This window comes from Chiloscyllium plagiosum, chromosome 43 (genome assembly GCF_004010195.1).
Source record: "Chiloscyllium plagiosum isolate BGI_BamShark_2017 chromosome 43, ASM401019v2, whole genome shotgun sequence".
NCBI classification, from domain to species: domain Eukaryota; kingdom Metazoa; phylum Chordata; class Chondrichthyes; order Orectolobiformes; family Hemiscylliidae; genus Chiloscyllium; species Chiloscyllium plagiosum.
The window spans coordinates 12,144,377-12,159,507 of record NC_057752.1 but is presented as its reverse complement, the minus strand read 5'-3'; the positions used below and the strand labels follow the sequence as shown (position 1 = coordinate 12,159,507).

The following is a 15,131-nucleotide window of genomic DNA, read 5'->3' as shown; positions in this document are numbered from 1 at the left end:
GCGACTAGGCCCGGTTAGCAGGGGAGTGGGGCCGGAGGATGTCAGAGATTGCGACTAGGCCCGGTTAGCTGGGGAGTCGTGCCGGACAGTGTCAGAGATCGTGACTAGGCCCGGTTAGCAGGGGAGTGGGGCCGTAGTGTGTCAGAGATCGCGACTAGACCCGGTTAGCGGGGGAGTGGGGCCGGAGTATGTCAGAGATCGCGACTAGACCCGGTTAGCGGGAGAGTGGGGCTGGAGGATGTCAGAGATCGCGACTAGGCCCGGTTAGCAGGGGAGTGGGGCTGGAGGATGTCAGAGATTGCGACTAGGCCCGGTTAGCGGGGGAGTGGGGCCGGAGGATGTCAGAGATTGCGACTAGGCCCGGTTATCGGGGGAGTGGGGCCGGAGAGTGGCAGAGATCGCGACTAGGCCCGGTTAGTGAGGGAGGTCGGAGGTCGCGGCGAGGCCCGAAGCCTGACTCCAAGTGGGCCGCGGGCCCCCACCCACCAGCTCACCCACCCACCGCCTCACCTGCTGCTTCTTCTCGTGCTCCAGTTTGAGGTGGGACTTGACGCAGTTGAGGGTGTCCTCGAAGGTCTTGCGGAGGGCCCGGTCCATCAGGTGTTTCTGGTAGGCCCCCACCAGGATCCCACAGGTGAACACCACAGCGTTGGCGACCAGCTGCCAGAGCGAAAGAGGGGGTGGGAGAGAGGTGAAAACTGGGGAGGGGGGTGTTGGGGAGGTTAGTCCCGCTGCCAAACGGGAAATCAGGGAGGGTGGGGAGCCGACCGTTACCTAGCAACGACGGCGAGCGGCCGAGCAGGACGCAATGGAACCTCAGCAGGCCCGAGGTTGGTCACCCGTGACCGAACGGCCGACTCGATGGGCCCCTGCAGCAGGGTCTCTCTCTCTCTCTCTCCCATTCGAGAACATGGAGTACAGGAGCGATAGAGGTTTACAAAATTATGAGGGGCATGGATAGGGTAAATAGGCAAAGTCTTTTCCCTGGGATCGGGGAGACCAGAACTAGAGGTGCATAGGTTTAAGGTGAGAGGGAAAAGAAATAAAAGAGACCTCAGGGGCAACATTTTCACACAGAGGGTGGCACGTGTATGGAACAAGCTGCCAGAGGAAGTGGTGAAGGCTGGTACAATTGCAACATTTAAGAGGCATTTGGATGGGTATATGAATAGGAAGGATTTGGAGGGATATGGGCCGGGTGCTGGCAGGTGGGACTAGATTGGGTTGGGATATCTGGTCGGCATGGACAGGTTGGACCGAAGGGTCTGTTTCCATGCTGTACATCTCTATGACTCTATGACAGATAGAGTTGAGGAAGTGGGGAGTTGCAAAAGGACTTGGACAGGCTGAGAGAGCAGACAAAGGAGTGGCAGATGGAATACAATGTAGGAAAGTGTGAGGTTATGTTGTTTGGTAGGAAGAATAGAGATGTAGACTATTTTCTGAATGGGGCAAAGGCTTCAGAAATCTGAAGCACAAAGGGACTTGGAAGTCGAGTTCAGGATTCTCTTAAGGTTAATGTGCAGGTTTAGTTGGCAATTAGGAAGGCTAATGCAATGTTAAGAGTTATTTCAAGAGGGCTAGAATCCAAGAGCAGAGATGTACTATTGAGGCTGAATAGGGCTCTGGTCAGACTCCATTTGGAATATTGTGAGCAGTTTAGGGCCTTGTATCTAAGGAAGGATGTGCTGGCCTTGGAGAGGGCCTAGACGAAGTTTATAAGGAAGATCCCGGGGACAAAGGGCTTGTCATATGAGGAGCGGTGGAGGACTCTGGGTCTGTACGCGATGGAGTTTAGATGGATGAGGGGGGATCTGACTGAAACCTGTCAGAATACTGAGAGGCCTGGATAGAGTGGATGTGGAGAAGGTATTTTCACCAGCAGGAGAGGGCACAGCCTCAGAGTGAAGGGACGACCCTTCAGAGCTGAGATGAGGAGGAATTTCTTCAGCCAGAAGGTGGAGAATCTGTGAAAATCATTGCCACAGGGGACTGTGGAGGCCAAGTCATTGAGTGTATTTAAGACAGAGATAGATGGATTCTTGATGAGTAATGGGATCAAAGGGTTATGGGGAGTGAAATACCTCTGCAGAGGCCGGTATCCCGTCACCAAGTCACCCTTTATTTACACGTGGAAGTCCTTGACACTAATCCAGCTCCCTCAGAGCCAGCTCTCAGAGTGAACAGGATATCTGACACTCCTGTTTGTTTATTTTTTTTATCAAGGTGTATGAACCTTTATTCAATTTCCACTACCAGGAAGAAAGGAAACACCCGAGTGGCCAGTGGCAAGCAGTGCCCTTCACATCAAAGGGCAATGCTGTGTGATCAAACAGTGAAGGGGAGGGCAGGGATTATTTCCCTGTCCAAAGTAGAGTAGCCACTCCCTGCGGTGCCCACCTCTCCCTGAACAGCTCCAGGGTGTTGGTGGACACTGCGTGCTCCTTCTCCAGGAGCGTGGGACTGAACAGCAACCAAAAACAGAGAAGAAGGTTTTTTCAAAAAATTGAACTGAAAATCGACCCTGGTGGGATGTGATTTCACAACCTTTGAATAGCAGCCTAAGGAATGATATTGAAGTCCAGTGTGCTTTCCATTGCACCACAGAGCCATGCTTACGCTTCTGTGTTTTTTTTTTGTCAGCCAGGGCTCCCTGATTGGACCAGATTAACAGTTCCAATCAGAAAACTCATTCTATGGTATCCACCTGGCTGACCTCGTTACAATCATTACTTTAGAATACAGCTCTAAAGTTACTGAACTCAATGTCAAGTGGTAGAGACTGCAGGGGCCCCAAGTGGAAAATAAGATATCGTCTTTCAAGCTTGTGCAGAGGTTCGCTGGAACGCTGCAGCAAGTCTGCAACAGAAATATTGGTGGGGGAACACAGTGGCAAGCAACTGGAGCTCAGGGTCGTTTTTTGCGGACAGAACATAGGTGTACTACAAAGTGGTTGCCCAGCCTGTGTTTTGTCTTCACAGTTTCAAAGAGACCACACTGTAAATAGTCAATACAGTCGACCAGATTGAATGAAGTACTGTAAGGGTAAATCACTGCTTCACCTGGAAGGTATGCCTGGGGCCTTGGCTCGTGAAGAGGGACGAGGTAAACAAGCAGGTGCTAAACCTTCTGCGATTGCATGGGAAGGTGGCGGTTTTGCAAATAGGCTTAACTCTGCATGAAACTAGAGACATTTGTCATAGGGATGATATTAAGCAAGTTGACAATTTGCCACATTGTAGTTTGTTGAAATGAGGCACCACTTGCATTTGTCTGTCTGTTACGTTGAACAGATGTTTTTAGTTATTGCAGTCTACTCTCCCAGCAGTAACAGCATGATTGTAAAGAACTTTGCGATGCTATGAGATATTACATCAATACAATTCCTTCCCATCAAGCTTCGAGCAGCTGGTAGTTTTGCATTTCAATTGGACTCACTCACATGCAGCCCACCAGAGGGCGCTGGATGTTCCTCTTCCTCCTGATGTGTTTTGCTGCTGCGTCCACTTGATGCTTCAGCCGAAGTCTGGAGAATTGTTGTTTGTTCCCATCAGCACATTTCAAGGCAGGCAGCCAGGCAGCCTTGTTTAATTGTTGATGCTTCCTGATTGCTGGTACCTTGACTTTCTTTTTTTCCCAAAATTGAAATCACAGTCTTCAAAGAATGAAATTAGTGTGGTCTGCACCTGTCCTTTTTAATTGTGTAGTTATAATCTTAGTCACTAATTTTTTTTTTATATTTCCACCCTCACTAGGAGAAGCATGAAGAAAAAGGCCAATTTCACCTGTCCTTTTAATGGCAACTGCTCAATTACAAAGGATAACAGAAGACATTGTCAAGCATGTAGACTCAAGCGATGTCAGGATATTGGCATGATGAAAGAATGTAAGTCATTGCACTTGGGACACAGGAGAAACTTTGAATGAAATTGAATTTATGAATGAAAAATACCCAGTTCAGCTTGTTCTTGATAGGCACAATTTAAAATAATCATGTGCATGTTAAAACATCTAAATATCTATGGTGCAATTTCCCATGATTGGTCAAAGTGAGAGGTGGGTGTGTTCAGTAGTGCCAAGTACACTACACCTATTGCTAAGCTAACTTATATCAAACACCAAGTAGGCCATTAAGTGTCAACAAGTGAGCAGGGCAGATTTCTCATGCCATCTCAAGTCTCGACACTGGCATCTGGGTAGTCAGAAGCTGCCAGTCAATCAGAGACTGAAAGTTTCTCAGTCCTACGGACTGCCTATTGAATCCTCTGTCCTGGGGGATGTAGTGACAATAAGTCATTTTAATATGCTTCTCACAGAGTGAGGGTTGAGCATGGGGTGGGGGTAAGATGGAGGCAAGGGTGTGGCTTCCAGAGCCCATCCCCTTGCCCCCACCATGGACTCCAAAACCTCCTAAATTTGTGCAGTTGGAGTGCCCCTTCCCAGCAGACAGGTTGCCCTGATTTTCCAGTCAGGAAATTGGCCATCTTAATTGTCTAGGAGAAAGTGAGGACTGCAGATGCTGGAGATCAGAGCTGAAAAATGTGTTGCTGGAAAAGCGCAGCAGGTCAGGCAGCATCCAAGGAGCAGGAGAATCGGCGTTTCGGGCATAAGCCCTTCCAGCAACACATTTTTCATCTTAATTGTCTGCCAGGGAGGTGGTGAATTGAGGTGGTGACCCTTAAGTGATCATCGATTAAACAATTAAGAACCTTAATTGGTGGCAGGTCAAGAAAGTCATCCATGAAACATATTATTCAGGAGAAAGCTTTTAAAAAAGACATGAGCGACAATTTTTTTAGACAGAAAGTAGTTTGTGTAGAATGAACTTCCTGAAGAGGTGGTGAGTGCAGGGACAGTTACAACGTTTAAAAGACATTTGGATAAGTACATGAATAGGAAAGGTTTGGAGGGATATGGGCCAAGAGCAGGCAGGTGGGACTAGCGTAGTTTGTGATTTGATCAGCATGGACTGGTGGGACTGAAGGGTCTGTTTCCATGCTGAATGACTCGATGGAACAGCTCACCCAGAACGCAATTGATAAGGTGGTGACAAAGGGTGAGTTGACCCTGGCACCATACTTGCCCTACTTCTCACCACCTCCAGGAAGGGGTAAATTGCGCCCTTGATGTCTATGAATATGGTAGATTGAGTTGGAGAAAGTAATGCACAAGGCCGGAAGACAGACATAGCTTTAATGTCTTTGAAAATTAAACTCTTTTCCAATTTGATCTGACAAACGTGAAACTCTTTTATTTGGCTGTAGTTGAGGATGTTATCCAATTTGAAAGCCTTGCTTGGTATGGCTGTCTTAGTGAAGCAAACTTTAAGCTGACGAAACCAGATAGAAAGGGTATTTGATGAGCTGGTCTTCCTTGATGTCATCTGCTCTAAGAATTTTGGTGAGAGTGCCATCGACAATGAGAATTACCCCATGTCTTAGTATTACTGTTGGATGTGTTGAAGGAAAAGGCTACATCCCTCCAATGCAGAATCAATTGGATCCTGGGCTTGTTTATTGCCTCCCCATAATAAGTTTGAACAGAAGCTAATGTGTGGACAAGGGTACATACTTAGGGTTGATTCACTGACTGATTATTCGATTACACCAGAATTCTTTCAATGCATATTTTAATTAACCTTAATTCTGTGATAAACTATTTTCTATATTGTTATCACTGGCTTCTTTGTAATTTTTCAATGAACAAGCAATGTACCCAAAATAAATTTCCAGACAGAATTTTCTGCATGGGCAATAAAGTGAAGTGATATAATGAACTGAATTGTAATGGCTGTGGTGGTGATCCTGTCCCCTTACTGGTTAGCCAGTACCATCCTCTGCTATGGCCATTTTCAGGAGTCCCAACAAAATTAATGGAATCAGGTGATCAGCTGCCTGCACTTGGGGTTTCCAAAAGGTGAAGATCCTTCTTTCAAGAGCTGCCTGCCAATCTGAGGGCCAACAACTCTTCAGTCCCAGCAGTCTTACTGGGAATGGTGGCTACCACGCTGTCAGCAGTAGTCTCCAGATCAGAACTGCCGCTAAAGGCCCCAGAGGAGAGGTGAGTTGGGACAATTCTCTGGGGTTGGTCAGACAGGCAGTGAGTGGGGCAGAGGGAGGTTGGTGCGGAGAGTGAAAGGTGTTTCTTCCCACAGGTTAGTTCTCTGTACCTAGATAGCTGTAAGCGGTGAGTTACAAACTTCTTACTACTGGTTTGACTACATATGACAATAAAACTAATTCAATTCAATTCAATTCAATCCTTGCTGCCATCTAACTTCAGAAAACCACAGACAGTAGTGTTTCCCCACTGCAACTTGGCTGCAGCTGCCCCAAGCTTCCATGCGTCCCCCAGCACGTGATCTGGGACCTTGGAGTGTGCCAGTCTGCAACACTTGGTATGGGTCAACTCCTTGCCCTGGCAGACCAACAGTTTCAAGTAGAACCAAAGTGCGTCTTTCACCGTGTTGATAGTCCTGCAGGCGTAGTCGATGTTTGTCTCGGTGTGCGTCCCGGGAAACAGACTGGAGAACACAGAGTCACAAGAGCTACTTGGGACGAACCTCAACAGAAACTACTGCATTTTTCTCCAGGTTTCCTTTGCAAACGCCCATTCCAGAAGGTGATGGGTGACAGTCTCAACCTGCCCCCCCCCCTCCCCACAGCCACTTTGGGGACAGCGTGTGGTGGGGCAGACCAATTGGCCGTAAGTAAAGGATTCCACAGGTAGTGTCCTTTTCACCACCAGCCGAGCGATGTCTTGGTACTTGTTAGAAAGTTCTGGAAATGAGGCGTTCTGCCAAATGACTTTGACATTCTCCTCAGGGAACCATGTGACAGGCTGCACCCTCTCCTTTACCCGCAGGGTCTCGAGGACACTATGGGCTGACCACATCCTGATGGGCTTGTGGTCAAAGGGGTTTCTCTTTTTAAATTTCTCCACGCGGGACAGGCGATACGGAATGGTCCAATTACTTGGAACGCTTCACGGCATCGAGGTCAGGCCCATCCTTCGCAACACCGGGGACAGGTGTACGTAGTGAGACTTGGTGTTTGTGTACCGAGGGTCAACACACAGCTTGATGCAGCCACACACCAAGGTGGCCATCAGGATGAGGGTTGTGTTTGGTATGTTCATCCTCCCCACTCCATCCACATTCTTGTGCGTTTTGTCCTTGCGGACCTCCAAATGAGGTAGAAGACGGTTTGTGAGATTGCAATGGCGCAGTTTCGGGGAATGGGCCAAACCTCCGCCAGGTACAATAGTAGAGGGAGTGCCTCTCACCTGATGACCAGGTTTTTACCTGCAATGGAGAGGAAGTGGTGTTCCAAAAAAAACCTGTTTCTTGGCCACGCAGTCCTCCCAAGATTTTGCGCATGCCCCAGCTCCACCAAACCATTTGTTTTATTTGTCCGTTCTTGGGATGAGGGTGTCACTGGCTGGACCAGCATGTATTGCCATCTGTAATTGTCCAGAGGGCAGTTAAAAGTCAACCACATTGCTGTGGGTCTGGAGTCACATGCAGGCCAGACCAGGTGAGGATGGCAGTTTCCTTCCCTAAAGGGCATTCGTGACCAGATGGGTTTTTCTGACAATCAAACAATGGGTTTCATGGTCATCCGAAGATTCTTAATTCCAGAATTTTATTGAATTCAAATTCTACTAGCGTGGGATTTGAACCCAGGTCCCCAGAACATTATCTTGGTCTCTGGATTATCAGTCCAGTGATAATACCACGAGGCTATCGCCTCCCCTTAATGTTCAGGTAATTTGTCCTGGTGGTGAAGCGAATAAAGGATTGGTCAGCTCAGTTCCAAAAGAACACAGCCTTGCTCTTGCCTCGATTTACCTTCATTCCTGAGGCCAGTTCGAGCTAGTCACAGACACCCATGAGCCTATGCGCTGACAGTGGATCCGAGCAGGAAACTGCAACATCGTCCATACACAGGGAGGCTTCGACTTGCTTGCTTCTGCTGCCTGAAATAGATTACCCCTCTCAGACTCGCATCCTTCTGAATGGACTCAGCAAAAGGCTCTATACAACGCACAAACAGGATTTTGTAATCCGCATTCAACAGTGAAACTGGTCGCCAATTTCTCAGTTTCTCCTTCTACCCCTTCCCTTTGTAGATGAGGGTGAAAACCTTTCGTCATAGATTTGCACATGCTACCAGCCGGAAGCATACTGTCGTACTGTCCCGCGGGTTCTGGCCAATCAAGTCCCGCAGAGCCGAATATAACTCTGCCAATAAGCCATTGCTTCTGGGAGTTTCATCCTTTTCTAAGGACACAAGGGCCTTGGTCAGCTTTTTTTTCTCTCTGATAAAACAAGAAGCGTCAAAGAAAAACACGCACTAGCAGCAAGACACTAGGTTAGCATTGGAAATGCTAATCCTGTACTGTTGCAACATCCCGTTGTGGGGTTCTGTTTAATCTTTTAAAAGTGCTGGTACTCTTCACAGTTTGAACTCCAGTATTTGATCTGATAAGTGGGGAGGAAAGTGTTATCATTAACAAATAGGATTCAAAGAATGTTGCAGTTTCTGTATAACAAATGTGTTTTACTGATGATAAAGTTTGACAGATGACAAATAAACATTGTTTGCTATTTTCCTTTTCTCGCCCACAATGTTTTGCTTCCATTTAACCTTTTGTGTAAATGACACCCTTATTGATTTATACCTTCCCACCCAGGATGCTAGACAGACTCATTCTTGGCTTTCTGCCGATGTCACTAATGCCCCAGTTGTGAGGGCTGCATACCTTTTCAAATATCTGGCATTCAATACTTCTTTCAAGTCACATTCTCGAGATAAGTTTCCAATTAGATTCCCTACAGTGTGGAAACAGGCCATTCGGCCCAACCAGTCCACACTGACCCTCCGAAGAGTAACACATCTGGACCCATTTCCCTCTGACTAATGCACCTAACACTATTGGCAATTTAGCATGAACAATTCACCTGACCTGCACATCTTTGGACTGTGGGAGGAAACCAGAGCACCTGGAGGAAACCCATGCAGACACGGGGAGAATGTGCAAACTCCACACAGTCAGTCGCCCGAGGCTGGAATCGAACCTGGGACCCTGGTGCTGTGAGGCAGCAGTGCTAACCACTGAGCCACCATGCCGCCCTCATGGTGGCACAGTGGTTAGCACTGCTGCCTCACAGCGCCAGAGACCCGGGTTCATTTCTCGCCTCAGGCGATTGTCTGTGTTGAGTTTGCACATTCTCCCCGTGTCTGCGTGGGTTTCCTCCCACATTCCAAAAATGTGCAGGTTAGGTGAATTGGCCATGCTAAATTGCCCGTAGTGTTGGGGCAGGGGAATGGGTCTGGATGGGTTGCGCTTCGGCGGGTCGATGTGGACTTGTTGGGCCGAAGGGCCTGTTTCCACACTGTAAGTAATCTAAATTAAGGTTTTATATTTAAAAAAGGTGATATCTCAGCATTAAAGGTGTGAGGTTAGAGTCTGCATGTATTCCAATCTTGAGTCAGACTGGTTCTATTTCCAAAATAGGAATTTATAAAATGTCACATAAATTATAAAAAATATTGACTGCCTACAGATTGTATGCTCTTTTAACAAAATAGAATGTATCTACGAATAGAATTTTGCAGATGCAAATTCACCCCATAAACTTATATGTGTGTATGTGCATGCGAGGGAGAGGGTGTGTGAGTGTTGGGGGTGGGGTGGGGGGTGTTGGTGGTGGGGTAGAGTGTGTATGTGTGGGGTTGATATCTCAAGAATGTGGCTTGAAAGAAGTTCTGGGATTTGCATATTAACAAATCACAACCTGCAACCCATTCTAAAAGATGAAAGACTTAACAGCAATCTAGGTTTGTTCAATATATCGCGTCAGTGTATGACACTATGATCTTTTGCTATAAATACTGTGTCCTATGATCCTACTCCACTAGCCACCCGAAGAAGGAGCAGCACCTCGAAAGCTAGTGCTTCCAAATAAATCTGTTGGACTTTAACCTGTTGTCGTGTGATTTTTAACTTTGTCCACTCCAGTCCAGCAATGGCACCTTCTCCACATTATTCCTATTCAAGAATCTCTACGTTTATGTTTTTCTAAAGACTTTTCCCTCCAAATGTTGTAATATTAAATAAAAATGTTTATTTTCTTGTGAGTTGTATTGCTTGCGAAAAATGGTTTCTAAAATTTCCAAAGACATAGGCTATAGTTCCATTTCTGAGATCATCATCAGCAGCAATTTTCCCTTATTCACTTCAATGGACAGGAATATTGGAGGCTAAGAGCACAAAAACAGAAATCCCTAGCACGAGTTGTATTTGGCTTACTGCCTAGATTGTCACCGTGATACTGGTTTATAATATTTTTAGTATAATTTAAACTTTTTGCAAAAAGTTTCTATAGGGTAAGAGTTTATCTCTTTTTCTTATTAGTAATCCTATCTGTAAATTTCTTTGATTTTAAATGAATATGATAGGAGCCCAAGCCACTATACTCTACCATCTGCAGCATGTGGGAATTCCTAGATGCTCCCAGGAGTCTGAATGATCACATCTGTAGGATGTACTGCCAATTCGAACAGTTTTAGTGTCGAGCTTTGGAACTTGAGTGTCGGTTGGAGACTAAAGGCAATATGAATAATATGTTTGCTGAGGTAGTCACCCTGCATTCTAAGAAGCTGTAGGTAAAAAGGAAATAGGGAGGCAATGGCCTAGTGTATTATTGCTAGTCTATTAATCCAGAAACTCTGCCTGTGACCAGCGGTGTTCTGCAGGGATCAGTGCTGGATTCACTGTTGTTTCTCATATACAGTGTGGAAACAGGCCCTTCGGCCCAACAAGTCCACACCGACCCTCCAAAGAGTAACCCCCCCCGACTAATGCACCTAACAACTTTGGACAACTTAGCATGGCCATTTCACCTAGCCTGCACATCTTTGGACTGTGGGAGGAATCTTGGAGGAAACCCACGCAGACACGGGGAGAATGTGCAAGCTCCACACCGACAGTTGCCCGAGGCTGGAATCGAACTTGCGTCCCTGGTGTAGTGAGGCAGCAGTGCTAACCACCGAGCCACCCCAATCTTGATCAATTGGTTCAGTGGGCTGAAGAGTGGTAGATGGGAGTTTAATTTGGGTAAATGTGAGGCTTTGCATTTTGGTAAGATAAACAAGGGCAGGGCTTATATAGTTAATGGTGGAGCCCTGGGTAATGTTGATGAGCAGAGAGACCTAGGAGTTCGGGTACATATTTCTTTAAAGGTTATGTCACAGGTAGACAGAATGGTTAAGAAGGCATTTAAAACATTTGCCTTCATTGCTCAGACCATTGAGTTGGGATGTCATGTTGAGGTTATATAGGATGCAAGTAAGGCCACTTGTGGAGTACTGTGTACATTTCTGGTCACCCTGCTACAGGATGGATATTAGCAAATTGGAGAGGGTTCAGAAAAGATTTACAAGGATGTTGCTGGGACTGGGAGACTTGGGCTATAGGGAGAGGCTGAATAGGCTGGGACTTTTTTCACTGGAGTGAAGGAGGTTGAGGGGTGACCTTATAGAGGTTCATAATATCATGAGGGGCATGGATAAGGTATTTTCCGTAGGATAGGGGAGTTCAAAACTAGAGGGCACAAGATGAGAAGAGAAAGATTTAAAAAGGGACCTGAGGGGCAACCTTTTCACACAGTAGTGTTAGGTGAAAGGGTAAATGTAGGGGAATGGGTCTGGGTGGGTTGTGCTTCGGTGGGTCGGTGTGGACTTGTTGGGCCGAAGGGCCTGTTTCCACACTGTAAGTAATCTAATATGTGGAATGAACTGCTAGAGGAAGTGGTAGATGCGGTTACAATATTTAAAGTACATTTGGACAGGTACATGGATCAGAAAGCTTTAGAGGTATATGGGCAAACGCAGGCAAGTGGGACTAGTTTAGTTTGGGAAATGCGATTGGCATGGACAATTTGGACTGAAGGGTTAGTTTCCGTGCTAGATGGCTCTATGATTGTAATGCTCTGGGGACCTGGGTTCAAATCCTGCCATGGCAAATGGTGGAATTTGAATTCAGTAAAGAATCTGGAATTAAGGGTCTAATAATGATCACAAAACCATTGTTAGAAAAAGCCATCTGGTTCACTAATGCCCTGGAGGGAAGGAAATCTGCCATCTTACCTGGTCTGGCCTACGTGTGACTCCAAACCCACAGAAATGTGTTTGACACTTCACTGCAGTCTGCGAAATTAGGGATGGGCAATAAATGCTGGTCTAGCCAGTGATGCCCTCATCCCATGAGTGAATTAAAAAGAAATAGGCAGAGGAAAGGGGCCAGGAAACACTAGAGGAAGTCCCACTTGGTAACCATTTTTTCTGTATTGGGAAATGGTGACAGTGAGACTTCCGCTGGGGAATGAAGCAAGGATAAGGTTTCTGATGCTTCAGGTAGCTTAGCTGCACAAAGAGGGAGCAGCAAGAGTCCGAGGAAAATAGCAGTCGGAGACTCAATAGTGAGGGGTGTAGACAGGCATTTCTGATGCCACCAATGCTACTCCAGGATGGTGTGTTGCCTCCCTGGTGCCATGGTAAGATGTCACTGAAAAGCTGCAGGGCATCCTGAAGGGAGAGGAGCCAAAGTTTGTGGTACATGTTGGTACCAACGATATAGGTAGAATGAGGGATGAGTCTTGCATCAAGAGTTTAGGGAGCTAGGCAGTGAATTAAAAAGCAGGTCCTCAAAGGCTGTCATCTCTGAATTCTGCCCAGTGTCATGTTAACAAGTACAGAGAATGGAAAATATAGTAGATGAATGCCTGTCTCATGAGTTAGTGCAGGAGGGAGGGTTTTATATTCCTGGATCACTGAAACCATTTCTGGGGAAGGGGGAAGCTCTACAAATTGGACAATTGTGGGAGGGTTTGCTAGTGCAAAGAGTTTAAATGAGTTCATCAATGGGAGAGGGCACAACACATTAGTAAAATAGGAACACAGCACGAGATAGTAAGGGAACCGAGTCAGAGAGAGTTCAGCCATGTTGAGATACAAGGGAGTAAGGGGAAGTTGTTAAAGGTTATAGACTGGCACATGGAATTGTGATATTGTTGCCATCACAAACGTGGTTGAGGAGGGGCAGGATTGGCAACTCAAAATTCCAGGATATAGGATCTTCAAGCGAGACAGGGGAGGGTGTAAAGGGGAGTTAGTGTTGCATTATTAAATGAGGAATTAGTTCCTGCAATAAGGATGGATTATTTAATGGAACGGTCTTCAAGTGAGGCTTTTTTCAGGGAAGTTAGAGAGAGATGCCAACATAATAGTCATTGTAGGAGACTTTAATCACCCAAATAGATTGGGATATTGATAATGTAAGAGGCAAGTGTTCTTGGATTGTATTCAGGTGAATTTGCTACAACAGCATGGGTCCAGGCCGACAAAAAGGATACATTATTAGATCTGGTTCTTGGAAATGCAGTCGGCCAAGTGGATCAAGTGTCAGTAGGGAAACATTTAGGAGACAGTGATCATTGTATCATAAGGTTTAGGATAGTGGTGAAGGATGACATGCAGCAATCCAGAGTAAGAAAAAGCAATTGATGGAGAGCTGGCTTCGGTGGGGCAAAAACAGAACTGGGCCAGATGGACTGGAACAGAAGGTTGGTGGATAAACTGTAACTGAGCAATGAGCATATTCAAACAGGAGATGGTTCGGATGCAGTTCAGGCATATTCCCTCAAATGGGAAAGGTAGGACAAACAAATCTAGAGCTCTCTAGATGACAAGTCGTCCAGAACTAGAAGACATAGGTTTAGGGTGAGAGGGGAAAGGTTTAAAAGGACCTAAGGGCAACTTTTTCACACAGAGGCTGGTGCATGTGTGGAATAAGCTGCCAGAGGAGGTGGTGAAGGCTGGTACAATTGCAACATTTAAAAAAGCATCTGGATGGGTATATGAATAGGAAGGGTTCAGAGGGATATGGGCCAAGTGCTGGCAAATGGAACTAGATTAGTTTAGGATATCTGGTCGGCATGGAGGAGTTGGACCAAAGGGTCAGTTTCATGCTTACATCTCTATGACTCTATAAAGAAGAAAAAAATGCGGCATATGTCAGGTACAATTGAGAATCAAGAGGAATATAGAAGGGTCTTATTAGAAAAAGTAAATCAGAAAAGCAAAAACAAAACAGAATAAAAGACTGGCAGCAAACATAAAGGAGGATCCCAAAGTTGTCTACAAGTAACACAAACAGTAAAAGAGTGGTAAAAGAATAAGTGGGGCCAATTAGGGACCAGAAAAGGGATGTACACATGGAGGCAGGGGCATGGTTGAGGTATTAAGTGAATACTTTACATCTGTCTTTACCAAGGAGGTCAACGCTACTCAGGTCACAGTGGCAATGAGGAAACTAGAAGTTTTCAAATTCGATGAGTAAATGTGTGATAACCGGTTGGTACTTTTAAGTTGACAAGGCATCGGGACCAGATAAGATGCATCCAAGGATATTGAGAGAAGAGAATGTGGAAATTACAGGAACACTTTTCTGTTTTCCCATGGAGGTGCCAGAGGACTCAAGAATTGCCAACATCATGGCTTTGTTCAGAAAGGTTTGTGAGTTTGTACCCAGCAATTACAAACCAATCAGTTTAATCTGAGTAGCAAGAACATTTCTTTGGGACAAAATTAGTAGTCAGTAACAAAGAGGATTGATGAGGACAGAATGGTAGATGTGATCTATATGGACATCAGTAAGGCGTTCGACAAGGTTAGTATGAGAGACTGGTTAGCAAGGTTAGATCTCACGGAATACAGGGAAAACTAGCCATTTGGATACAGAACTGGCTCAAAGGTAGAAGACAGAGGGTGGTGGTGGAGGGTTGTTTTTCAGACTGGAGGCCTGTGACCAGTGGAGTGCCACAAGGATCGGTGCTGTGTCCACTACTTTTTGTCATTTATATAAATGATTTGGATATGAGCATAAGGTACAGTTAGTAAGTTTGCAGATGACACCAAAATTGGAGGTGTACTGGACAGAGAAGAAGGTTACCTCAGATTACAGCAGGATCTTGACCAGATGGGCCAGTGGGCTGAGAAGTGGCAGATGGAGTTTAATTCAGATAAATGCGAGGTGCTGCATTTTGGGAAAGCAAATCTTAGCAGGAC

The 15,131-nt window shown here is 45.9% G+C and overlaps 1 protein-coding gene across 4 annotated transcripts in view; it reads left to right on the top strand.

The window, feature by feature from the left end:
• LOC122543385 (vitamin D3 receptor B-like) overlaps positions 1 to 15,131 on the top strand; it is a 310,459-nt gene that overhangs the window by 179,984 nt on the left and 115,344 nt on the right. For all 4 annotated transcript variants that reach the window (XM_043682065.1, XM_043682066.1, XM_043682067.1 and 1 more), the window contains one exon: positions 3,756 to 3,886. In XM_043682065.1, the coding sequence (XP_043538000.1) occupies positions 3,756 to 3,886 (131 nt within the window). The remainder of the gene's footprint in view (positions 1 to 3,755; positions 3,887 to 15,131) is intronic.